The sequence below is a fragment of the Malaclemys terrapin genome, chromosome 6 (assembly GCF_027887155.1).
Source record: "Malaclemys terrapin pileata isolate rMalTer1 chromosome 6, rMalTer1.hap1, whole genome shotgun sequence".
NCBI lineage: Eukaryota > Metazoa > Chordata > Testudines > Emydidae > Malaclemys > Malaclemys terrapin.
In genome coordinates, this window is record NC_071510.1 from 34656434 (window position 1) to 34683737 (window position 27304).

Consider the following 27304-nt stretch of genomic DNA (forward strand, 5'->3'; position numbering starts at 1 on the left):
AGGCAGAAGGGAGAATTCCTTCACAGAGGAGAGGCAGCAAAGAGTTCAGAAAAATTCCTAGACCTCCCTGGCCAGACTCAGACCCCATGGATCCCTTGCTTCCCTTCTCAACAGCTGAGAACGCCCCACGTCAGTCTCTCTCACACATCACCTCAGAGAGCTGCAACTTATTGAAATGACATTTTAGTGTTGAAAATGCTGGTTTGTGGCAAGTGATATGTGGAAGAGAGATTGTCAGCGCTTCCCAAAGCCCCTTCTTAAAATTCCACCCCCTCCTCCCCACCAAAAACTCAAGGCAGGATTGAGGTAATTTCCCTACCTCCGACCATCACAACTCTCTAGCTACTGTTAAATTATCCCTGCCATTGAGGATACCTAGGAGTATCATTTAAAAAAAACTCAAACTCCATCTTTTAGGAAAAACAAATTTGTATCTACCAGATTGCAACAAATGACAGCTAATAGTCTCTAATCCATCTATCCCTTCACAGGTGTTCTATCCCTACTGCCTGCCGCCTCCACTTCCCCTCTCCCCACAGTCCCATCACCTATGATCAAAAAATCCTTCACCTGGCTGCCTACAACTGACCTCCCTGACTACCTCCAACTTGTTTTGTCCTTTCTAAATCCTCTCCCATGAGTCAAGAGTCCTAGATAGCGGTATGTGCTGAATGAATCTGGAGGGGAACTAGAGGGACCTAATCGTGGGCAAATCCATCAGCAACAGCCCACCAAGGTGGGCTGCCTGCAGCAATACTAGTTTATTTTATGGCACAGGAGGGGAGTCTATGCTAGCAGAGAAGGGCTGCTGAGCTGGGGAGGGATGGAAAGTGCATACTTATTGAAGAAAGTGCATACTTATTGAGTGAGGATGATACTGGGACTTTTGGAAAAGGAAGTCTGAAGAGGAACTTGGTGAGTGGCATGGGCAAATACTCCTGTCAAAAGCAAATGCCAATCTGAATGGAAAGGTTCAAAGTGTTCAATAAGCAGGATCGGGACTAAAATACTATCCAAGTGTATTTACTTCTTATTCCCTCACTAAGAAGGGAAAAATATAGTCTGAAAGCCCTCAAAGGAAAACAGATGCATTGTTCACTCAGTGTTCTGTTGTAAGACTTTATTTTCTACACAAATAAAATTGGCAATGAGTTCTTAAAACAGCAGTCATAAAACTACTACCTATCAATTGGAATTTAATTCACCCATGATGTAACTCCATTGACTTCAGTGAAGTTATACAGGGATGAAGTGGTCCATCATTAAGATTATTAAAGCTTTAAACACTGTTCTTGGCACTATATAAGAAGCAAAAGACATATTCCTGCCCCAAAGAGCTTACAGTCTGAACAAGACAGAAAAAAAATCTAACACAATTACATTAGAAGTCCCAGATGATAGTGTTAACAGAATCATTTGTTCCTTTGTTGTTTTTGTTTCAACAAAAGGCTACTGGCATTTTTATTGGCATTGACTAGTGACTGTGGGCTATGCAGAACAAATGAGTTTCAAGGAAAAGTTATGTGTGGAAAGAAGGTCCCTGAAACCTGGGCTAGGGAGGGAGTTTTAGGTGTCCAGGAAAGCATGGATTAAAGGCATGTAGGTGAGTGGGGGAGGGGTACAGTTCTCTCTGGCAGAGTGAGGGAAACAAGATGGGAGCCAAGACTTACACCAGCTGGATTTGTTCAGAGCCCCACATGCAAGATGAGAAGGCTGACGTGATGCAGAAGATGAAGGAAGCTAGTGAAGCAACTAAAGAGGAAACATCAGGCAAGGGAGCAAGATGGGATTGTGGTCAGTCAGTAAGGAGGAGGATGCTGTAATCAGGTATTCCATTGAGTAAAACTCAGGAGTCCAGTTTAACAGAGGGTTAAATTAAAATGAGGGCAGTTCTTGTCGGGAGGGGGAAAAACAAACAAACAAACAACCACACAAAATCAAATACCCTACATTGTTTCTCTGTGCATTTTATATTTGAAACCAAACATGTTACACATTGATTTTACTACATACAAGTATACGTCGTTACATCTATAAATGACAACACAAATAAAAGGCCTAACCATACAAACACTTACTACAATAATGCTTATCACTACATTAAAGTCAGTGGGACTCCTCAGGGTAGTGAGCCTCATGCTGGTGAGTAGGTCTGAAGTCAGGAAATGCAGACATCAGTTTCCCCAAGGACTATGGAGATGCGTTCTTGGAATGTATTTGACGTACCAACCAAGCATTTTCAATTACCATCAGTTCTAGCCTCATGTGCGTGTTCACAGTATTTATGAAATTCTGTTTATAGAACCAACCACATGGTACCAAACACTACTGAAATTTAGTGAGAACAAGGCATTAATTTGAAAAAAGTGATTTTTACAGTTAATAATAAGAGTAACAAAACACAAGATTTTTTTCCACACAACTTATGATCACAATTATATCTGTGTAAATCCATAGTAACATATTGATGTCCATGGATTTGCAGCAGTGTAACTAAGATCAGAATCTGAACTACAGTAGATTACAATACTATCCACTGTTAGATTGCCAATAAAGTTATCTGCTTTGCAAATTTAGGGATCAATCCTGTCAGGTACTGAGTGTCCTCAATTTAAATGGAAATTGAGGGTGCTCAAGATATTGTAGGACTGGGCCCTTCATCCTTATTTAGTTAACTACAATAGGTATATGAACTAAAACAAAATTCTTGTTTGCTAAAGTTGTGCATTTTATGCAGCATCACAATAACTGTCAAACCCTTTATGTTTTATTTCATTTATGTGCAACATTGCACTAATTCATGCACATTCATGGCTGATGCATCTGCATGAAGCTTCTCATGAATGCTGCAAGCTTCTGAACATCTTCTATTGTCACAGCATTATATAAAGAAGCACGTATTCCTCCCACAGATCTGAATTGAGAGCAAAAAATAGTTATTTTTGTACATATCAGTAAAGGTGTGCTTACTATTACACACAGCTATCTTCCCCTCAATATATGGGGATAATTCACATTCATGGTAATGAGAGGTAACATTCCATCTTTTGATATGTCCACACAGCTTCCCCTGATGTCAGCGGGAGCCAAGCATCTATTTTAGCTACTTGTATGGCCTCTATTATCCTAGTGTCTAAGCACCTCACAATTTCACAACACTCCTATGAGATACAGAAGTGCTATTAACCCCATTTTACAGATAGGGAACTAAGACACAGAAAGATTACATGAATTGCTCAAAGTCACACAGAAAAGTCTCTAGTGGTGCTGGAAATTGAACACGGGCCACCCAAGTCCCAGGCTAACATCTTAATCTTCCTCTCCTAAGCATGTACATAAGAACAGCCATACTGGGTCAGACCAAAGGTCCATCCAGCCCCGTATCCTGTCCTCAGACAGTGGCCAATGGCAGGTGCTCCAAAGGGAATGAACAGACAGGTTATCATCAAGTGATCCATGCCCTGTCACCCAATCCCAGCTTCTGGCAAACAGAGGCTAGGGGCACCATTCCTGCCCATCCTGGCTAATAGCGACTGATGGACCTATCTTCCATGAATCTATCTAGTTCCCTTTTGAACCCCGTTATAGTATTGGCCTTCACAACACCCTCTGTTGAGTTCCAGAAGTTGACAGTGCGTTGCATGAAAAAATACTTTGTGTTTGTTTTAAACCTGCTACCTATTAATTTCATTTGGCGGCCCCTTGTTCTTGTATTATGAGAAGGAGTAAATAACACTTCCTTATTTACTTTCTCTGTACAACTCATGATTTTATAGACCTCTAACATATCCCCCCTTAGTCGCCTCTTTTCCAAGCTGAAAAGTCCCAGTCTTATTAATCTCTCCTCGTACGGAAGCCGTCCTATATCCCTGATCATTTTTGTTGACTCTTTCTGAACCTTTTCCAATATATCTTTTTTGAGATGGGGCTCATAGACTCATAGACTTTAAGGTCAGAAGGGACCATTATGATCATCTGGTCTGACCCCCTGCGTGCTGCAGGCCATAAAACCGTCCCTACCCCTTCCCTGGACTCTGCTGTTGAAGTCCCCAATCCTGTTTTAAGTGACTTCAATCGGCAGAGACCCTCCTGCTAGAGATCCCTGCCCCATGCTGCGGAGGAAGGCGAAAAACCTCCAGAGCGACCACATCTGCACACAGTATTGAAGGTGTGGGCATACTATGGATTTATATAGAGGCAATATGATATTTTGTGTTTTATTATCTATCCCTTTCTTGATGACTCCCAACATTCTGTTCACTTTTTTGACTGTCACTGCACATTGAGTGGATGATTTCAGAGAACTATCCACAATGACACCACTCAAGAAAGAGCTTGGAAACAGCTAATTTAGACCCCATCATTGTATATGTATAGTTAGGATTATGTTTTCCAGTGTGCGTTACTTTGCATTTATCAACATTAAATTTCATCTGCCATTTTGTTGCCCAGTCACCCAGTTTTGTGAGATCCTTTTGTAGCTCTTCACAGTCTGCCTGGGACTTACCTATCTTGAGTAGTTTTGTATCATCCGCAAATTTTGCCACCTCACTGTTTACCCCCTTTTCCAGATATTCATAAACTATGTTAAAGAAGACTGGGCCCAGTACACATCCTTGGGGACATCACTATTTACCTCTCTCCAATCTGAAAACTGACCACTCCATGAGAGAATCTTCCCTCTTATCCCATGACTGCTTATCTTGCTTAAGAGCCTTTGGTGAGGGACCTTGTCAAAGGCTTTCTGAAAATCTAAATACACTATATCCACTGGATCTCCTTTGTCTGCACACATGTTGACCCCCTAAAAGAATTCTAGTAGATTGGTGAGACATGATTTCCCTTTACAAAAGCCATGTTGACTATTTCCCAAATTATATTCATCTATGTGTCTGACAATTTTGTTCTTTATAATAGTTTCAACCAATTTGCCCGGTACTGAAGTGAAGCTTACTGGCTTATAGTTGCCAGGGTCACCTCTGGAGCCCTTTTTAAAAATTGGCATCACATTAGCTATCCTCCAGTCATTTGGTACAGAAGCGGATTTAAATGATAGGCTACAGTTAGTAGTCCTAAAATTTCATATTTGAGTTCCTTCAGAACTCTTGGGTGAATACCATCAGGTCCTGGAGACTTATTACTGTTTAGTTTATCAATTTGTTCCAAAACCTCCTCTAATGACACCTCAACTTGTGACAGTTCCTCAGATCTGTCATCCAAAAAGAATGGCTCATGTTTGGGAATCTCCCTCACATCCTCAACAGTGAAGACTGATGCAAAGAATTCATTTAGCTTCTCCGCAATAGCCTTATCGTCTTTTGAGTGTTCCTTTAGCATCTCGATCGTCCAGTGGCCTCACTGGTTGTATAGGTGGCTTCCTGCTTCTGATGTATTTAAAAAAAAATTTGCTATTACTTTTGGAGTCTTTGGTTAGCCGTTCTTTTTTGGTCTTTCTAATTATATTTTTGCACTTCATTTGCCAGAGTTTCTATTTTCCTCATTAGGATTTATCTTCCACTTTTTAAAGGATGCCTTTTTGCCTCTCATGGCTTCTTTTACTTTGTTGTTTAACCACGGTGGCTCTTCTTTACTTTTCTTACTATGTTTTTTTAAATTGGGATATACATTTAAGTTGAGCCTCTATTATGTTGTCTTTAAAAAGTTTCCATGCAGCTTGCAGGGATTTTACTTTTGATACAGTACCTTTTAATTTCTGTTTCACTAACCTCCTCATTTTTGTGTAGTTCCCCTTTCTGAAATTAAATGCTACAGTGTTGGGTTGCTGTGGAGTTTTCCCCGCCACGGGGATGTTAAATTTAATTATATTATCACGATTACCAAGCGGTCCAGCTATATTCACCTCTTGGACCTGATCCTGTGCTCCACTTAGGGCTAAATCAAGAATTGCCTCTCCTCTTGTGGGTTTCAGGACTAGCTGCTCCAAGAAGCAGTCATTTAAGGTATCAAGAAACTTTATCTCAGCATCCCTTCCTGAGCTGACGTGTACCCAGTCAATATGGGGATAGTTGAATTCCCCCATTATTATTAATTTTTTTTATTTTAATAGCCTTTCTAATCTCCCTGAACATTTCAGAGTTACTAACACTATCCTGGTCAGGTGGTCTGTAATATAGCCCTACTGCTGTATTCTTATTTTTCAAGCATGGAATTACTATCCATAAAGATTCTATAGTACAATTTAGCCTTAGATGGAGTTTACCACCAGCTTTGGGCTGCATTCCCAAACAACCCAACTCCAAGAAGACCCAGTCCCGGCACACCAGGGGCCACTACCAGCCTCACACCATCCATAGACACCTCTTAACGGTTTCACGCCTTCTTGCTCCTCCGCACCTGTTGGCTTTCCCCCAGCCCCTAGTTTAAAAACTGTTCTACGGCCTTTTTAATTTTAAGCCCCAACAATCTGGTTCCATTTTGGTTTAGGTGGAACCCATCCTTCCTGAATAGGCTCCCCCACTCCCAAAAGCTTCCCCAGTTCCTATTAAATCTAACCCCCCCCCCCTACACCATTGTCTCATTGAGACCCTGCAGTTCTGCCAGTCTAACTGGCCCTGCGTGTGGAACTGGAAGCATTTCAGAGAATGCTACCATGAAGGTCCTGGACTTCAATCTCTTACCTAGCAGCCTAAATTTGGCCTCCAGGACCTCTCTCCTATCCTTCCCCATGTCATTGGTACCTACATATACCACCACCACCAGCTCCTCCCCTGCATTACACATAAGCCTATCTAGATGTCTTGAGAGATCCACAACCTTCGCACCAGGCGGGCAAGTCACCATGAGATTCGCTCAATCATTGCAAACCCAGCTATCTATGTTTCTAATGATCGAACTGCCCATTACTAATACCTGTCTCTTCCTAATAACTGGAGCTCCCTCCCCCGGAGAAGTATCCTCAGTGCAAGAGGATACCACATCATCTGGGAGGAGGGTCCCAACTATGGGATCATTTCCCTCTGCTCCAGTTGGATGTTCTCCTTCCCTGAGGCTTTCATCCTCCTCAACAGCACAGAGGCTGTCAGACCGGGAGTGGGACCGTTCTACTGTGTCCCGGAAAGTCATATCTATGTACTCCTCTGTCTCCCTTAGCTCCTCCAGCTCAACCACCCTGGTCTCCAGAGGCTGTACACTGTCTCTGAGGGCCCGGAGCTCCTTGCACCAAATGCAATCATATGCCACCAGCCCATAGGGCAGGTAATCATACATGCTGCATTGGGTGCAATACACTGGGTAGCTCCCACTCTGTTGCTGGACATCTATATCCAATACAACCCCTTTGCCCAGCATGCTGCCTGAATAACCAGACTGGGAAGAACTGCCAAAGGACTTAGATGGTGAGAACAGGGAGGAAGTTTTCCCTGCCTTCCAAGCTCAAAGAAGTAGCAGCTCCTATTACAACCTCAGGACTGCCAGTCCCAATACTCCCACTCAGATGATAGTGCTGCTATAATACCGGGGGAGAATGGCAACCATTTTGTCTCATTTTGCACAGGGACCTAAAAAAGTTATAACAAATGAATTCACCCCAGGCTTGTACTTACCGATGTCCTTTCAGAGAGATCATATTCAATTCCACAGCTTTATCAAGGAATTTCTTTTCCAGCGCTTCATCACCCCTAATATTGCCAATGCGGAATGGAATATTCATTCTGCTTTGGCTCTTTTTCTCCACAGGGCATCTGAAAAATGTAATTATTACATTTTGTCCTTAATTCAGGTTCTTTTTTAATCCATCTATGGAAGTTATAATGGATGTATTTGCCTGAGTAATCACATTTGGTTAGCCACAAAAGTCACTCTCCCCTGTCGTTTCAGCCAGGGGTCACTTGAATGTTGATTTTATAATAAGATTCTTTTTTAAATAGTATGCTGCTGTGATAACAAATGAAGATTTGATCTTACATTTCCTTGCACACACAAACTTTCACTGAGGAGTGCAGGTTGTGCCCATACAGGTTTTCAGTGCCAAAACATAACAAATCCTTTTTAAAGTAGAAATTCTGTTGTATTCTCCACTCTTCTTACTGGATGCAGAGTTTGCCAAGCCAATTTGCAGCAGCCTTGTCAGCGAAGCGCAGAGCCCTCAGACCACCACTAGATCTAGTCAGAGGGCAGCTGTCAGTGATGTGTGACATTGCCGGTCTTTGGCCACAGCAGCATGTGGGATTCTTTCGTTGACCCCAGGCGTGTAGGCTGGCTGCACACTGACCCTACTCATTCAAAATCTGTTCAGAAGGGCCCTCAAGCAGCATGGAAAATCAAAGCCAGCTAAGTTTAAATATAAGGGTTTGACATCAGCTGCAGACCATCCTCTATACCACATCAACATCACAGAGAAATCTGCGCTGGGCCAGTAGGCCCATAACAGGTGCCTTGACAACAATCGCGCTCTTGGGTGGTCGAAGAGGTCTGTATATGGTGGTAGGCTCGGGTTTCCCCTGATCTCTCCCTGCCATTCTGACTATAGCATTCTCACAATGGTCGTGGAGAAGGAGTGATGTTGCTTAACACAGGGAGCCACAGGACTGGTGAAGGTTGAATCATCCCAGTTATGATGCACATGGTTGAGTGTAGTTGTGAGACGAATGGAGCCAAACTGTAAGTGGGTGTTTAGACTACAAAACATGGTTAAGGCTAGGTCGAGGTTAGCTGGTCTAATCTTAGTCTAACTTCAAACTTCTTCCTTCTCTACACAGAGTGGCATCTTTTACCTTGATTCAGTTGGTCACAGTTCACCCTAGGTTTGGTCTTGATCAGTTAAATCAAGATAAGAGATGCTACCCTGCATCTAGACTAGAAGAAAAAGTTAACTGAAGTTAACTATGATGTGTTAGCTAACCTCAACCTAATCTTAGCCACATTTCCTAGCCCAGACACACCCTTAGTCTGGGATTTTCAAAGCAATCTGAGAGTTAGACCATGTCTACATTTACCAGTAGATCAGCACTGCTACCATCGATGCAGTGATGTTGATTTAGTGGGTCTGGTGTTAAATTTCCTTGAAAAAACACTTTCAGTTGAATTTGATGAACATAAGTTATTCATGATTTTTAGGCCTGATCTTCCTCCCATTCATTCCAAAGGGAGTTTCTAGACATTGATTTCAGTAAAAAGTAGGATTCAGCATTATGGGTGAGTATGAGCATGTCACTCACCGGTCCCTGGATGAAAGGACAGGGGAGAGTTTAACACCATTTCTAGACTGTACAAAGAGATGGTGTGAAAAAGAGATTGGGGTGGGGGAGCACATACTGCATCTTGTTAGAATATTAAAGCCCATTTTGGCATGTCTATTTTGAATCAGCCAAAGTACTTCCAGGGACATCGGCTATCTACACCAAATGTAGGCTATAGCATAAAAGCTTCTGCCCATGCATCCCTTAAGGTGCAGAGATGGACCACTTTTTCCTAGGTACTGAATTTTATGTTTAGACGAGAGCTCTTAATATGCTTCCACAATTGAGCTGTACAGGCTAAGATTTAAATAACTTCTCAGCGCAATGCAACAGATTCAGATTCATCCTTGGACACCGACCAGAGAAAAGGAGTTTAAGGTAATGCTTGTGCTAATTAACTCCCCTCCCACTCCCCATAATTTTAGCATTTGGAAAAAGTTTTAACAGCACTCAATGCTTTAGTTTCACCGTTTTTTGAAATTTATAAGTGTGAACACAATGTAACAAATATTAAACCAAGACAAGTTATTGCAACTTACACATAGAATCCATTGGATTTGTCAATAATGTCATAAATCATTTGTGATTTGACTGAACTCTGTTTATCCATAGCTGGAGTCCCACCATTGTTCTTTATCCATTCCAGGACCAAACTCATGATATAGATACTGAGGAAACAAAAGAAAACATTATGAAGTCATATTATTAAAAAATGGAAAAAAGTAGTAGTCAGGTTTCATTCTGAAAATTTCTCAACAATTAAGTGGAGATATATTATTGTTTTTAATAACTTACACATTTAGCATCTGGACCACATTCCCAATAATGACAACTTTAAAGCAGGTAAAATTTCTGGGCCTAACTGGAGTAACTGTTTACTTCACAAGTGACAAGTTTGCTGGATGTAACCTAGTTCCTAGTGGAGTTTTCTCCATAAAATAATTGCACCACCTATTGACAGATGCTGCAGTCTTTATCAGGGCATGACTCCCATAGACTTCATTTGGGCATTTTGCCTCTGTAAGGACTGCAGAACTGAGACTGTAACTTGGAATTTTAGTAGAGAAAACTCAGGGAGACCCAGGGCTGGAACAGCAGATGGTTTTATAGACCCAGTGCCACTACACTGACAAAGCTCTGTGGATGATCTTGCATTGTACCTGCCTGCTTTATGCCAGAAATCTAGTCTTATTTTCATGACCATTAAACTTATGTCCATGACCCCACTGTCATCTAAAAAGTTATTTTTCACATTAAACAATTATCCTTGTATATTTATTAATTCCAATTCAATTCCTAAGCACAGAGCTGGAAGCCAGTTGATTTGTAGCTATGTGAAATCAACAATCTCAAAGCCAGTTACCCAGTATTATGTAAAAATCTCCAAAGCCTTTTGCCTTTCTGCTTTGGCTACAAAACTCTGCTTGTTCAAGTTCAGGCATTTCCCACGACTACACCACTTTACATAACAAACTGTTCACAAGTTTTTATGGCATATTTCCAAAAGGTTTGCTTTTATTAATTCTTCTGTTACAGTTTCCAAGGAAGTTCTTAGACAACATTACCCTACAAATCTCTCTCATACAGATCTAGCAAGAGGTTTTTTTTAACATCACTACCTTTAATTTCTCCTTGGATGCTAAATCTTTAAACACTTCAGAAACACATTGTGGAAGGAAAAAGGTTATGGACTCCCTGTTATAAATTAACACAGCAGCTTATGGCTTTGAGGGCTCACCCCTGCAATCTTCATGACAGCAGAGTGTCATTTATCCCTATGCAGAGGTCTATGCATCACTTGAACTCTATTTTGAAGATTTAAGTGGTGCATAGCCTTTCCACTGGCCCTCTGCATAGGGGTAAATTTTGAAAATATCCCATACTTACCCAAGTCTGTGGGGCGACTTAGGCAAGTAAGGTTTGGAGGTCTGAGCCCTAAGTGACACTCTTAAACCAGTCAGCAAGAGAAAATCCCCTACCCTTCTGCCATGCCAGTCAAAAGGATTTGGAGAAGCTTTAAATATAAAATAAATCCTTGGAACTGAGAAATGAGATTTCTCCAGCAAATTTGCTATTAATTTTAGCAGAGGAGCTTAGTGTCAGAAAGTCAAGACTCTTAGTGCCAATAGGTTAAGACTATCAGCATCACATTAATTTAATTCAATGTTCTGCTAAGTGGCTCATGCAAATTCGGTTAATATTTCCTGCCTATTTGCCAGCTAGCCCTGGAACAGAATAGGGGGAGGCAGAAGGAAAGGAAAGAAGCTTTGCCATTTCCTTACAGAATAGAACAGGCATCCTAAAACCAAGCCAAACAGATCTGTATCCTGCCAAAATTTAGGTCAGTATTAAACACGGATTCTGGAACATCCTCCAACGTGGTTCACTGGCATGAAGTAAAAGCTGGCCAAGTACTGGGTGGGAAGAAGGAAGAGACTTTGGATCATAACTTTATTTTAAAGTGACTGCATTTCCCACTCCAATTGATATTAATAGATATGCAGTTATAGCTGAAAAAGCACTTCCATTAGAAACAAATTATCACCAATGACTGAAATTTCTCAGTGTACTTTTCAGTACAGAAATGAATTTGTTTGCACCTCAAATGTGGAATCTACGCTGTTGGAGTTCCAAGGTATGGTGAGTTTTTTGTTTTTCCAAATGGAAACACTTTTGCATTTGAAAAACCATGAATGGTTTGGATTTAAAACTTGGCATGTCCAAATACATAGTATTCAATACAGAATGTGTACTTTGGCGAGCAGGAAAATAAGCGGTTACAAAATAAAGGTTTTTTTCAGCCAGTAAGAACAGCCTACTGAGCATGCACAGCACTTTGTTACACGGTTAAGTAAACAGGGAGAGCAAATATGTAAATTAGGGTTACCATACATCCGGTTTTTCCCGGACATGTCCGGCTTTTCGGCAATCAAACCCCCGTCCGGGGGGAACTGCCAAAAAGCCGAACACGTCCGGGAAAATGCCGGCCGGGCACTTCCCCACCCGCGGCGACTCTGCTCCTCCCCTGACTCTTCGGCTCTGTTTAAGAGCCGAGCGCTACGGGCTTTGGGCAGCCCCCATACCTCCGGACCCTGCACCGCCGGAGCCCGGGAGGGGAAGTGCCCAGCCGGGGGTGCAGGGTCCGGAGGCATGGGGGCTGCCAGAAGCCTGAGCACTACCAGCTTCACAGTTTGCCAGGCAGCCTCCAGACCCTGCGCCCCTGGCTGGGGGCTTCCCCTCCCGGGCTCCAGCTGCGCTGCGGAAGCGCCGGCTGGGGGCTGCCTGGCAAACCATGAAGCAGATAGCGCTCGGGCAGCCCTTTTCGCGTGGCTGGGAGTGGGAGGGAGCGGGGGAGGGGTGGGGCTGGGGTGGGAAATGGGCGGGGCCAGGGCCCCGTGGAGGGTCCTCTTTTTTTATTTGTTAAATATGGTAACCCTATGTAAATACATGTACAAAGACCTTTATATTGACAAGATCAACCCCCCTCCTCTGCTGAACAGCCTGTCCAACTTTTAAGAGGACTTCAGGAGGGACTCAGCAGGAGGTGCCGTCTTTGGGCCCCAGTACCACCAGTTTCAAATGTGCATGCTCTATAGGGAGCAGTGCACTTTGGAGTTCAACGCTCCAGAGCTAGAGTCTGAAATGAATGTACAGTCTCTAGATTTAGTGCTCCATTAATAAATATAAATATAAAAAAAGTCATTTCATTTCAGTACTGTGATTCACATTTAATGCATGCAAAATTCAGGAAATTCAAAGTTACAGAGCCCACATCTCTGGTAACTTGACCCACTGCACATATATACTAAGTTAAGGCATTAAGGTAGACCCCAAATACAAGGATTATCATGCCTATGATATATACTGAATGTTCAATACGGCCCAATCCTAGTTTATGCTGGAAACAATGCTGAAATTCCTGATTTATGTGGGGAAAAAAAACAGCCATAAAATTGTATTAACGGAAGTTTTGCACCGAAGGATTTTGATCTTAAAAAGCAGAGTGTACTCTTTCCAAAGTTTACCAGAAGACAGTATTCTGGGGTACCGGGCATACACTTTTTAAAAAAATGAGTTTTGGATTAGAACAATGGTTGTATTTTGTTAAATCACCTTTATATTGCACAAACTGAACAGGAAATGCTTCCAATCCCACTGAAGTCAATATAAATTTTACTATAGATAAGGCAGGATCGGGCCTACATGTCTTTTGAATCTTCCACTAGCAAAGCCTGTTTTCTCTACTGTCAGCAGCTCAGTGTCACTATGCAGTAGCTGTGGAAGAGCAAGCTGTATTCTGTTGTGCCTCATCTATACACAAAATTGCCAGATACATTCGGATTCTATGATCTTGATTGCTGTTGATGATTATGAAGCAGAAAGAAGAGTTTTATTTTTGGATGTCAGATTGATCCTGAAGTGGTAATCTGCGCAATTTTACTATGAAAAGCTCTGACGGAGGATAAATACAAAATCACCAAGATGCCAGTTTTCACACTCTTGACTACAATCTCACTTTAACAGCTATTGCAGTAAATGATGTCGCAACAATAGAAAAGGTTTTAGGAAAAATCATTTAAAAGAATAAGTCTCTGCCATCAACGTTTTCCAGCAACGAAGATACAGAGGGATTCAGCTCTGCAGGATGCACTTTGAAAGGAAGGCCCAAAGTTGTGTTTGCTGAAGGGATCCTCCACACATAGCTACCCTTCTTCCTCCACCCATCATGCAGATAAGGGATCAGCCACCTCCACAGTACCATTCCCCACTCCCAGACGCTACACGGGAAGGAAGGAGGTGCAATGTAGAGATGGGATATACATTGTCCCCTCCACCCTAAGGGGGGTTCACTGCTTGAGATATTCCCTGGACAGGGAAAGGGGGCCCTGGATGTGCTGTGGAGACAGAAGATCTATGTGTACATGGCTCTGGCCTTCAGTATGTTGCTGGGGATCTGCATGCTTTAGGGTCTGAAGTGCTGGCTGCTTTGGCAATTGGAGGGAAAGTGGAATAAGCCCTGGCCTTTGAGGGAAGGTTTTGTGGGAAACTCCATGCAAGGAACTTTGGGGAGTTTCCAATTCCCTATGTAGATTTTTTCCCCGTGTGGATATTTGGGCCTTAGGTTTGTCTGCTGAAGATGGGAGCTAAATCAATCTGAACTGACTGACTGACGATAAAAACTAAGGACCAAATTCTCTCCTTGCATCAACTGAGGCATCACCACTGAAATTCACTGGACCTACTTCAGTTTATGGTCAGCACAGAATTTGGCCCTAAAACTGCTATAGCATGGAATTATCATTTTAAAAGTACATACTGTATAACAACTTCTTTCAACTCCCTCCTTCAACCCTGATTTAAGTCACAGGATTGGGGTTTACAACAGTAGTTCCCTCACTCAAAGTCATAATGATTTGATTTACTGTATTTTATCCTCCAGTCTATTTGTGACCTGATAGCAAAATGTACATTCAGTTTCTGAAATCTTTTCTGACAATAGCAGCAGATGCCAGCCTAGTAGTTTGCTGGAGGAACAAGTTACCTGTAGCATGGAGGAGTGTTATATAATGAGCCATTTCCTGCTTGTACTTTGTAGTCCAATACTATAGGGCATTCTTTAAGTGCAAACCCCAGCAAATCCTCGCGCACTATTACCACAGTTACTCCAGCACAGCCAGCGTTCTTCTGGGCACCAGCAAAAATGACACCAAACTTTAATAGAAAGAAAATGATTTTCTTAGAAGCAATGACTTATTCAGAAATATTATATAGTTATAAGATCTGTCTCTCTATAAATATCAAGACTTACACAGCGTTATCTGAATGGCTAAGAAAACATATCCCAATTTTTGAGGGGTGGAGGAGGATCAATTTTGATTTCAGGGGTCACTTCCAAATTTCAGATAATTAACATTTTCTTTTGTTTATCTGTACTGTCAAAATTAAATACCTTCTTTCATCTGAGGCAGTTCACTTCAAGAACCATCTCACTTTGTTTACCAAGGGTCCATCCAGCAGCCACAAATTATTCTCAGAAAAGCCTGTCTCCATCTGTTAGTACCCCAAAACAATTTGCTTGAAAACAAATAGTAGCATTTTCAACAAACCCCCACTGGTCCAGAACTGGCACCCTATAATCTCTAGCTACTCAAAGGGAAGTAAAGGAAAGGAGACTCAATGAAACCCTATTTGGCCCTACTTTCCCCTGGCACAAGTTACTATGGAAAGTCAGATGCCTATGTTTCACTACAAGTGAAAAAGTACACAAATCAATAACACTTCATACTTCCATAGTGCCTTTCACTAGGGTTACCCTACGTCCGGATTTTCCCGGACATGTCCGGCTTTTGGGGGCTCAAATCCCCGTCCGGGGGGAAATCCCCAAAAGCCGGGCATGTCCGGGAAAATCGGGAGGGAGGGAGGGCTCGGCCGGGGCCTCTTTGGCTGGGGTCGGCAGTCGCGGGGCCAGGGGTGTGGTGCCGGGCCGGGCCGGCGGGGCCGGGAGCCGGGCCGGCGGGCCCGGGAGCCGGGCCGGCGGGCCCGCGGTGCCGGGCCGAGGGGCCGGTCCGGGGTCGCGGGGTGGCCGGGAGTCGGTCCGGGGTCGCGGGGTGGCCGGGAGCTGGGGGGTGCGCCGGGCCGCCGGGGGCCGGCAGTGCTGGGCGGGCCGGGGGTGGTCGGCCGGGGGCCGAGGCCGGCACCCCAGGGCCCGAGCCGACCCAGGCTGGAGCCGCCGGGGGGCCAGCTTGGGCCGCGCCTCCTCCCCCCACACCCTCCTTACCTGCTTCAGGCTTCCCGCGAATCAAATGTTCGCGGGAAGCAGGGGAGGGGGCGGAGACTTTGGGGAGGGGGCGGAGTTGGGGCGGGACTGGGGCCCCGTGGAGTGTCCTCCATTTGGAGGCACAAAATATGGTAACCCTACTTTCATGCAAGAATATCAAAGCACTTTAGAAATACTGGTAAGTGTCATATCCCTGTTTCACAGACAAACTGATGCACAGAGATTAAATGACTTGACTATGGTAAAGGTTAAGATTTTTGTCATGGTTATTTTCAGTAAAAAAGTCATGGACACGTCAAGGGCAATCAACAAGAATTCATGGAAGCCATGACCTGTCTGTGACTTTTGCTGCTGAAGCTCTATGATTTCCCCTGCCACCATGGTGGCTGGGAGCTGTGGGGTTCCCCCTCTGCCCAGAGCAGCTGGAATCCACAGGGGGGCTGGGAGCTGCAGGGTGACCATATTTCCCAAAAAGAAAATGGGACACCTCCAGCCATTCGCCTGAGGCATCCCCCTTTCCCCTGTGCGAGGCTGTCGCCCATCCCTGGAAGCCTGAGGCAGGCCCCCTCCGGAGTCTGTCACCTGTCTCTGGAACCTTGCAAGTGGGCCCCTGTCACTGCTGTCGCTGGAACCCTGCCAGGGCCCCGCTGGCTGCCAGCTCCAGTCCCGCAGCCCCAGGGGCTGACGCAGAGAATGTCATAGAGGTCTCTGAAAGTCATGGAGTCCGTGACTTCCATGTCCTCCATGATAAACGTAGCCTTAACTATGGTCATACAGCTTGTCTATGGCAGAGTCAGGATAGAATCCAGAAGTCCCAACACCTTGTCCCCTGCTGTAACCACTTGAAGGAAAAGCTAATACTCAAGAGCCACTTCAGCATCACTTAAGACAACACAAACAACCATCTATCTTAGAGGATTCTTAGTGTAAGGCCATGACTGTCTCTCTTTTAATGTGGTGTACAGCGCTGAGCACTCACACGGCAGTAAACATAATTTGATGTGTCCAATTCTTAGTGAACAAGATAGCACATTAGAGACACAATATTCAGACTTGAGTGCCTAATTCCTTATAAAGGTACCTAAAAAAAGGCCTGTGCTCCAACAGCTTCAGTGGGAGTGGAGAATGCTCACCACAGTCCAGCCACTTTTTTGTCTAATCCAAGTTTGAAGAGGTTGGACTGCACTTTGTAAAGCGAGTGTGTTTGATACTGTACCTTGGAAACATCTACTGGTCTGGACAAGAAATTTGATGACATATCACACACCAAGACTGTTCCTCTGACATCAGGTACAAAGTCAAACTCCACACCATGAACAGTCTCATTAGCACAGTAGTAGACATAAGAGGCATCCGGTTTAAGATTCCAGCTGCTTGTGTCAGGAATTTCTGAGACAGATAATAAGAGGAGAAACAAAGGTTACCGAAGACAGCTAGAATCAGCACTCTAATTTTACTGGTGTAACTTTACTTTGGCACTGAACTTTAAATTGCTATTGAGAATGTTTTATTACACTAGGCAACAATAGTTTTTAACAGCAAAAAATCAAATTCACCTGTAGGCTAGGTACCAAAAAAAGCCTACTGCACTGAGAATAAAGAATGTACCCATCCCTAAAGACTCTAGACTGCACCCATTGAAGGAAAAACTCCAATTAACTTTAATGGGTCCAATAGAGCTCATAACACTACAGGGGAGTAGCATCTTACGCGGGGGTTAGGTTCTGAAGTCAGCGCGTAAGGTGAAAATCACGTATAGTCAAACGCTCATTGAGTGGAATGGTGGGCGGAATCACCTGCACTACAGGTACAGTATTTAAATTCTCTCTCTTTTTTTTGTTTTGCCGAGACCGTATAGTTAAAAATCACTTAAGTTAAATGCGCCTATCCTGCGACTCCACTTATTGGCAAAAATTAGGAAATAGCAGGATGATATTAAAGCCACTAAGGGCATGGCTACACTTGCAGATGTAGAGCGCTGCGAGTTAAACCCGCCTTCAGAGAGCGCAGTAGGGAAAGCGTTGCAGTCTGTCCACACTGACAGCTGCTTGTGCACTGGCATCGCCACATTTGCAGCACTTGCAGTGGTATTAGGAGCAGTGCATTATGGGAAGCTATCCCAGCATGCAAGTGACTGCAACGTGCTTTTCAAATGGGGGTGTGGGGGGAGATGGGGTGGAGTGTGACAGGGAGTGTGTTGTGTGTATGTGGGGGGAGAGAGACTGGAGTTTTGGGGGGCTGAGAGCATGTCAGCATGCTGTCTTGTAAATTCAGCCAGCAGCAGACCCTCCTTCCCCCCCTCCCCCCACAGCATTCCACGCTAATCTGTCTCGGAGCAGATAAGCAGCCAGCTGTCAGAAATGGAACTTTCAAATGGCATATCCACATTCCTATAGCGAGTTCAAAACAATGAGAAGAGTGGCCACTTGACTTAAGGGGATTATGGGATGTTTCCAGAGGCTGATCAGAGCGCAATAATGCAACACCTGGTCCACACTGGTGCCGCGACGCTCCAGCGGGGGCGCAGCAAACGTTATTCCACCCGCCGAGGTGGAGTACCACCAGCGCTGTAGCTGCAGAGTCAGAGCACTCTACGTCCCTTGCCAGTGTGGACAGGGAGCGAGTTAGTGTGCCCGGAGCTCCTTTATTGCGCTGTAACTTGCAAGTGTAGCCAAGCCCTAGGATATACCTTTTACAGTATAACAGGCATTTATGCAAGACAGAACTGCATCTAGATCCAGCCAATTGATATATCCATAGCTGCTATGGCAAGGGGAAGGAGAAGTTTAGGGCACATAAATCAGTTCATCATTTTGTCCAAGAAGTCTTCTTGGACTGTCACAGTGCAGTTCCCTTTGCTCAAGCTTCTTTTCCCTACCAGCCCACCTCCATCCTCAGGGCCAGTTCCTTTCCCAACTTAGCAGGCTGGCCCTTAAGGCCCACTTGCTTCTGGAAACCAGCTCCCTTCCCCTATGGTTTCAGAACACAGGGAATTGCTAGGGTTCCAGAAGCAGCCTTCTTATGACAACTGCCTGGAGCGGGAATCCCCAGCACTTGCAGAGAGCAGTGCCCTTGTGAATGCGTTACACCTTTTTAAATGCTTTAGATTATTCATCAAATCACACAAATTAAAATTGTAAAAGACCTATCGGATCATCCAGTCCATCTCCCTGTCAAGACAGGACTGTTCCCCACCATACAGTTTCTAGGGTCTGCTCAGTCTAGTTTTAAAAGTCCTGAGGGATGGGACTTCCCTTCCTTCCTCAAAGGAGAGCATTGAACAGTTTAATGGCTCTCACTGTCAGGTAGAACGCATAGATGATGTTGGCAGTTCAAAAAAGGTTGGGCGCCCAACTGTTTAACTGGTTCTATTCAGTAACCTCACAATCATTTCTGGAATGATTCAAATGTGGGAGAATTGTTCTGCTAGAGCAGCTTGAAATTCTTGTTAGATGTGAGTACATGCAAGATTTCCAGACACAGCAAGCTAAATGTCAACTTACTTGTGTAACTTCCAAGTTTAGGATGAACAATGTTCACTTTGGCATATTTCTCTGCCTCCTTAGCTGCCTTTGCTGACCAAGCTCCAGTAACCACATAATCTGCACATCTTCCTTCTTTTAGTCCAATAAGGTTAAGTGGAACAGCACTGAACTGACCAGACCCACCCCCTTGGAGGAAAAGGACTTTGTAGTTTTCTGGAATATTTCTGTATAAAAGAAGGAAATTAGTTTTCTATTTCAAACAAAATTATGCACAGGACTTCGTACACTCTTTGCTACTACACTTGCTGCAAAAGTCTTGTGAGAGTTATATCACTTTTAGATAGGCTCATTTCAAAGACATTAATGCAAAAAGTTAACAGTTTGGTATTGGTTTGATCTAGGTATGAGGAGCCATTTCATTGGTCAATACAAAACATTTTAAGATGGTGTCACAAAAAACCTTGCTTGTTTCTGACACTAACAATAAACAAAGCCATTCACTAGTACTAATTCTATTGTAGCATGTATAAACAGAAAATAAGATGGTGTATATGCATAACAGAATTAATGTTCATGAATGGCTCACAGAAAATCATATTTTTTCATTTCTTTTAATATATAATTTCAATGCCAGAAACAATCTGTTCAGAAAAAAGAATGGACTCCTGAAGGCAAAGATTTACAGATTGGTCTATTGTTACAGTAGATTTATGCTAAAAGTGTACAATTAATGAGCTTAAAAGTGGAGTTTAACTTTGAGACCAAATTTTAAAAATTTGCATGTACAATTGTATCTAACAGGGTCGCTGTCCTTTATGAGGTCTATATCCATGATAGATTGGAGTTTTAAAAACATGCTATTTTGAGTTAATAAGATTTTATAAAAGTATATGAAAAGTTTCTTAACCTAATAAAAACACTTTAGGCATACTCAGATAAAACAAAAACTAGCAAACGGAAGATCAATTTCAGTCCCAAATTTATATATTTTATTATCGCTGTAGTATCTAAAAAACAGGTGCTTTGATGTGAAGGGCTTTCACATTAATCATTGAGTTAGTTAAAAATACCCAAAACTTACAGCAATTCACGTAAGAGGTTTTCAGCTGTGTTTATAATTTTTGAGAAATCAGATGTCCTATGGCTCATTTCTATAGGGCGGAAAAAAATAGAGATAATGTGAAAGAAAACCATAGCACAAACTTGAGTTCATAAAACAGCTGGATAAGCGGCAAAGCCTTCTGTAAGCCAGTTGTCCCTGATATAAACCACAATGCTTAATATTTTAATAATACTTTGCTCACATAGTTCCCAACTCAGCAAAGCACTTAATCACATTCATAAGTCCATCCCTAATTCAGCAAGCAGCCGCTCCAAAACCCACTGAATTCAATGAGCATTTGATCAGGCTCCAAGGCACTAATGCATGCGTTTAAGTGCTTTGCTGAATCAGGGCATGGTGCCTTTCTGCTGAAGAACATGAACCACACTAAAAAGAATGGTACGTATTATTCCCATTTTATAAAAATAAACAGACACAGAGACATTAAGGCCCAATTTTTCAAACACGGAAGCTTAGCCGAATAAGGGGCTGGACTTTCAGATGTGACATACATCTGCAGCTCCAGGTAAATTTCATCCCACACATGGGTGCTCTACACCTCTGAAATTCAGAGCAATTTTTAAGATATTTAAACATGGCACTAACCATCTAAGTTTGAAATCTGATGCCAGGGATTTGCTTAATACTTCAAAGCAGACAGAGGCAGAATTTGGATTAAAACCCAGGTCTCCAGCCAGACTCCCAGGCCCATGCTCTAACTCCCTCCCTTTTAATTCTGTTTTTGGTAACAATCCAAGTATATTTTCCCTTTTATCATTTTAACATCTCAGTATAGAGCTGCTCTGTAACCAAAGTGTAGTTTTTAAGGGACTTCTTTGTTCAATAATCCTGTTGAAGAGCTAAGAATCATTAATATTAATCCTCATTATCAGACCTCTACTCACTCTATATGTAGAAGTTTATGACTTATTACAAAATAAGGCCCTGATCCTGTAGAGCAGGACTGCTAAGTGCATTGCATAAATGTTTTCTTTTCTTTCTTTCTTTTTTTGTTTTGCAAGTTTGGACTCTGAAGAGTGAAACAGACATGCATGTGGCACAAAAGACAGCAAACAGGACCCCATATTTCCTTCTTAAATGTAAACGTGGCTTCATATAAAATTTGGAAGATTTATACAATATAGATAAATATAATATAGGGGCATTAAAAAGGCATTTATTCTCCACTGACAAAATTAACGAACAAACATCTTTTGCAAAGATCCAGAAGCACTAGCTATGATTTGTTGTGTTCCTTGCCTCTGGGCCTCAGTGTAGGATCAATATAAAATATCTCTGTCCACATGTCACTTCATAACCTTCTAGTGGATGATTAGTGTAGAGAAGAAAACAATGTGTAAGCAGATCCTCAGGACTCAGAGATGCCTTCCAGAGGTTAAAGGGGTAAGAAATTTTAAAAGGAAATGCGACACTTGATTGAAATCTACAGCCCAAAATTTCTTATACTTATTTCATAATCCAGCTAAACTTCTAAACTCTGTAAAACACAGAATAATTTTTAAAAAGCCTTACCAAGTACACTTATACCAAGTCCTTTGTAGTCCACCAATTCTTTCTGTGCTTCTAGCAATACCTACCCCCCCCCCCACAAAAAAAAAAAAAAGTCAATTTGTCATCATTGTGTGCCAGTGTTGAAGCATAAACATCCCAGCTACTGCATATTGTGGCAATGTGACATTTCTCAGTCCATTGTAAAATTACTGAAATTTCAGATACTACTACAACTTCACCTTATCTACTAGCTTGTCATATGATGGGATAATCAAATCATGTGCCCACTGTGGGTATTCTTCATCTCAAGTCATAGTCCTATGGTTCAGTGTCCAGACTATTACAGTGTTTGCATGGTTTTGCTGGACCTTTCCACCTCCTTTGTGCTGATTTAACAACAACAAAACTTGAAGCATATATTAGCTCCTTCTATCTGTAGATCACCAATTTGCTACAGTATACAAATGGGGAAACTGAGGTTCTGAGAGTTATGGCCAGAAGCAAATTTGTGAATTCTGGGTGGCTTACCTGGAGGCAACTTAAAGTGGTTTGATTTTTCAGAGCACAAGTGCTCAACTCTTCCTGATAATCAGATTTCTTTAAGGTGTCTCAAGTTGGGCTCCCAAAAATAAATAAATAAAATGATGTGCCCCCCCAAAAATTCACTGGTCACTTTTGAAAGTCTAGGCCTAAGTGAATAGATGCCCCAGCATGTCCTCTCCTGTTGCTATCATACACCAATGAGCTGCACTCAGGGTCTAACCATTAAACAATGTTGCCCACAACTGGAATAATTCTTAGCTCACAAAACGAAAATAATATTCTCTGTCTCCCCTCAAAGGAGAGAGGAGAGTGAAGAACTCAACAAAGAGCTCTCCTTGGCAAACTTAAGCACACCATTTATGGATTTGCCAAGGAATCTTATGCTCTGAAGAATTGCACAAAACTAAGTGTGACACGTGACCAGAAAGGGTTAAGCATCCTGCAGGATGAATGACTCAAATTCAACCCTTAAAGAAATATGGGGAGATAATGTTGGTGTTTTTGTATTTACATATATATCGGTAGGGGTCAACAATGTAATCAACAGTCCCTGTCTATGCTGTATTCTGTTAATTCAGAGATCAAAAGAACATCTTAACATTTAAATGAACTGTAAACATAGGATGTCTGTATTCATCTCTCTTTGAAATGTATAGCAAATCATCTGTGAATGGTGGAAAGACAGGCAATTACCTTATGTCAGGGATGGCCAACCTGAGCCTGAGAAGGAGCCAGAATTTACCAATGTACATTGCCAAAGAGCCACAGTAATAAGTCAAGTTTCAGAGTAACAGCCGTGTTAGTCTGTATCCGCAAAAAGAAGAACAGGAGTACTTGTGGCACCTTAGAGACTAACAAATTTATTAGAGCATAAGCTTTCGTGGACTACAGCCCACTTCTTCGGATGCATAGTGGGCTGTAGTCCACGAAAGCTTATGCTCTAATAAATTTGTTAGTCTCTAAGGTGCCACAAGTACTCCTGTTCTTCTTTTTTTAGTAATAAGTCAGCAGCCCCCCGCATCTGTTCCCCCACCCCCCGCTCCCAGCACCTCCCACCCACCCACAGCCCTGCCAATCAGCACCTCCTCCTCCCTCCCCACACCTCCTGATCAGCTGTTTCCTGACATGCAGGAGACTGTGGGTGGGGGGCAAGGAGGGAGAAGCAAGGGCATGGCAGGCTCAGGGGAGGGGGTGGGAAGGGGTGGAGTGGAGGCAGGGCCTGTGGCAGAGCCAGGGGTTGAGCAGTGAGCCCACACACACACACACACACACATACACACACACACACACACACAGTGGAAAGTTGGCACCTGTAGCTCCAGCCCCGGAATCGGTACCTATACAAGGAGCCACATATTAACTTCTGAAGAGCCACATGTGGCTCCAGAGCCACAGGTTGGCCACCCCTGCCTTGTGTTAATCTGTGTGAATAATTACCGGGTGATGCTTAGGAAGTAAACCTACTTCAAAGTCACCCTGATTGCTATTGTTTACCCAGGACTCTATAGTCATGTGGATGCTAGAACATTGTATAAAAGACCCTTGGGTCCTGATCCTGTCATCTCAGATCTGCTTAATCTTCATTAGGGGAAGTTTGAGTCACAAGATTGAGATCCCAGTTAAGCTGGTACACCCTGAATATGATATTGGACACTGAACTATAATCTATGGGCTAAATTCTAAAAGAACTCTTTGCAACTACAAAGCTCACCATCTCTGCTACGAATCTGAACCTCAAGAATTGAACTCATGTCTATGAATGCTGATCTTTTAACCATGCTCTCGCTCTCTTTTCTTTTTAAAAAAATTTTAGTTCAGTTAGTTAATAAGAATTTGCTGTAAGCGTGTACTTGGGTACGATCTGGAACATTCATTAACCTGGGAGGTAATGTGTTCGATCCTTTGGGGTTGGTAGAACCTTTTCTTTTTTATATGATGAAATAAGATTTTCAGAAATCATCATTCTTGACTTGGGTATCTGGGTGGAGGACTGAGGCTGGGTTACTTTAAGGGAACTGTGTGGTTGGGTTCTGGGCAACCAGTGAGATAATAAAGAAGCTGTTTGTGCTCGCTTGGTAAATCTAAGTATTGAAATATCCCCCCGCTTTGGGGATTGTCTGCCCCATTCTTTGCAGTTCACCCTAACTGAGTGACCTCAGCTGGCTCCTCATCACACTAAGCAAACTGTCTTCCCAATAAGAAATCTGCGTGACCTGTTGAGGGTACCAGGTGGTCACCACCTGACTAATCTGGAAAGAGTGTCACTTTTGACATCTGCAGACTGAACTTTGGACTAGTGGACAGCACATGCAGATTTGCGCAGGAGGGAAAAAATTATCATCAAAACACAAGCAAGATACAAAGATCTGTTAAGAATTGAATTAAAAACAGCGTTATGTGTTAGTAACATTGTTTCAGGGGAATTTGTAATTAAAAAAGGGAGGGAGGAGGAGATTCTTTTGTAAAAGTAATGTGCTTCTTCTTCTCACACACTAACAATCCCCCTTTCCCAAGTCTTAAAACAAAATGTGCAAAAGTCAACAGCTCCTGGCATTCCTTTGTTTCGATGGGAGTTTGGGGAATGCAAGGAAAGCAGAATTAGACCCTACTAAAACTGAAGTGAAACATTCCATTGCAAGAGTATTGCAATTTCCAAACAAGGGGGGCAAAAACAAACTAACGAATTGTAGAGCCTGATCCTGTCCTCCCTCGCTTACAAAAATAGTCCTTAGTCACACAAGTAATCCCATATAGGTCACATGACTACTAATACTTCGCAATTAAATGATTGTGGGCTTAGACATTAGAGCAGCACCAATGAAAGAGTGCTTTCCTGTCTAAATGCTTTGTTAGAAAACACAAGTTTATTTGCAATATAACCTACAAAATATTTCCAGAAAATTCGCTGGATGCCACTCAACAGACACCTGACAGAGAAAGAACAGCAGCCACGTAACAAGACTATATTAGAACAAACCCAGACACAGAAGTCCTAAAAACAAAAAATGCTGACAGTACATAACCATTGTGTGGAAAATTGGAAGCTTTAAATTAAAGCATGAGCCACTCCTCCACCCAGATGTAATTGGATAACTGATAGCTGCTGATGCAACTTTCCAAAGGATTGAGTCTATACTTTAGACATTATCATTTTTTCCATATAAAAGTGATTAAAGATTGCTCCTTCACTTAGCTCTAGCTTTAATTTGCTGTAGTTACACTAACGAATCTGGAAATACACCACTTTCAGTAAGGGAGATAATTTTGTAAGTAATTGTTGGATACTTATCAGGTTTTGCAGTTAGGAGAACTAGATTACTTTGACCTTTTATTTTCCCCAGCAGTAAGGGCAAGTTTTATTTCTAGAAAGAAAACTCACTGATGTGTTAATAGTATGGATTTTTTTAAGCTTAATTTTCCACAGTCTGCAGATCTGCAATGACAATAGCCAAATGGGAAAATGCCATTTCAGCCAAATGCCTTTTCTCAAACCGGCAATATGCCACAAAAAACTGACAGTGAGAATTACCTAACATGCCAATGAGTTATACCTGAAAGCAATGCACTAAGTCTCTAGCCTTGGAACAAAATGAATTACAGATGACCAACGTGCTTCAGGTTTAGCAGTTAAGGGGAGAGGACTAGTAGATACCCACTTGGGTTAACAGTAAAACAAGTCACCTGCAATGCAGGCACTGCTTTAACTGTGGGTACTGGAGCGAGCATCCCGAGAGGGGTGCTCTCCCTTAACCAGTCTGAGCTTCAGGAGAAAGATCCCTGATTTCAAACTGGAGTTTGGCCTGTCACAGACCCTGGTAACACTGACCCCGGGCCGCTCTTCGAGCCTGCATCTGCGGTGCCGAGCTGAGAATACTGCTGACAGGAGAAGCAGCCAGCCAACCAGTGCCAGCACGTCCGCAGATTTAGCTGACTTCAGCAACACCCAACCTCTGCTTTACCCATTTCAATCCTTACCCCTCTCTTTCTCCCCAGGTAGGGTGACCAGATGTCCTGATTTTATAGGGACAGTCCCGATTTTTGGGTCTTTTTCTTATATAGGCTCCTATTACCCCCCAACCCCGTCCTGATTTTTTACACTTGCTGTCAGGTCACCCTATCCCCAGGGCACACCGCCTCCCCCGGCCCGCGCTGAGCGATCGGCGGCGGGGCGGGGGTCTGCCAGCCTGAATCACCCCAACCCAATTCCAGACGAGCCGGATTTACCCCCGTGCTAAACGCCGCTGAGTCCGTCTCCCCCCATCTCCGGTGCAAGCCCGAGCGCTCCCGCTGCAACAGCGTCTTGTTCCATTCCCGGGGCGGGTGGAGCTGCTTTCCTCCCCCGGCCAAGCACCGGCGCCAACTCCCGTTCCCAGAGCAAGCCGGGTCCCCCCGCCCCCGCTCCCGCTGCCGCAATTCCCGCGGCCGCGGACTCCCGGTACTCACCGAGCGCGGCAGCTTGGCGGGTCCCGCGCCGAAGTTAACCACCTGCCTCTGAGCGTCCATGGCTGAAAGATGCTGCTCCGGCCGCCTGCGGGCCCAGCTAGAGCACGGGGCAACAATCACACTCAGCGGCCTGGTTTCCTATTGGCCCCTGTCACATGGGTCTGTTTATACCCACGCTCTGATTGGCCGCTGGGCTGAGAGTCGCGCAGTCATTGGCCCAGTCGCCACGAGCCCGCAGCGTGAT

The 27304-nt window shown here is 43.4% G+C and overlaps 1 protein-coding gene across 1 annotated transcript; it reads right to left on the minus strand.

Moving 5' to 3' along the window:
• Nucleotides 1-1105: 1105 nt before the first annotated feature.
• Nucleotides 1106-27176, minus strand: PSAT1 (phosphoserine aminotransferase 1). Its single transcript, XM_054032289.1, has 9 exons — nt 27061-27176; nt 22096-22156; nt 20542-20611; nt 19479-19684; nt 17192-17364; nt 14740-14909; nt 9737-9865; nt 7563-7700; nt 1106-2914 (listed from the first exon to the last, which is right to left on the minus strand). The coding sequence occupies exons 1-9, from the start codon at nt 27118-27120 to the stop codon at nt 2809-2811; spliced, it is 1113 nt and encodes a 370-aa protein (XP_053888264.1). The 5' UTR covers nt 27121-27176; the 3' UTR covers nt 1106-2808.
• Nucleotides 27177-27304: the final 128 nt, after the last annotated feature.

What these genes read in the sequence shown, in the direction of transcription:
- PSAT1 (XM_054032289.1), bottom strand. Translation starts at nt 27,120, where the DNA reads ATGGACGCTCAGAGGCAGGTGGTTAACTTCGGCGCGGGACCCGCCAAG. An exon ending in CCGCCAAGCTGCCGCGCTCG is followed by an intron (nt 22,157 to 27,060) that starts GTGAGTACCGGG and finishes GGGGGGGGGTAG; the next exon opens with GTATTGCTAGAAGCACAGAA. An exon ending in AACACTCCTCCATGCTACAG is followed by an intron (nt 9,866 to 14,739) that starts GTAACTTGTTCC and finishes TTGTTTCCTCAG; the next exon opens with TATCTATATCATGAGTTTGG.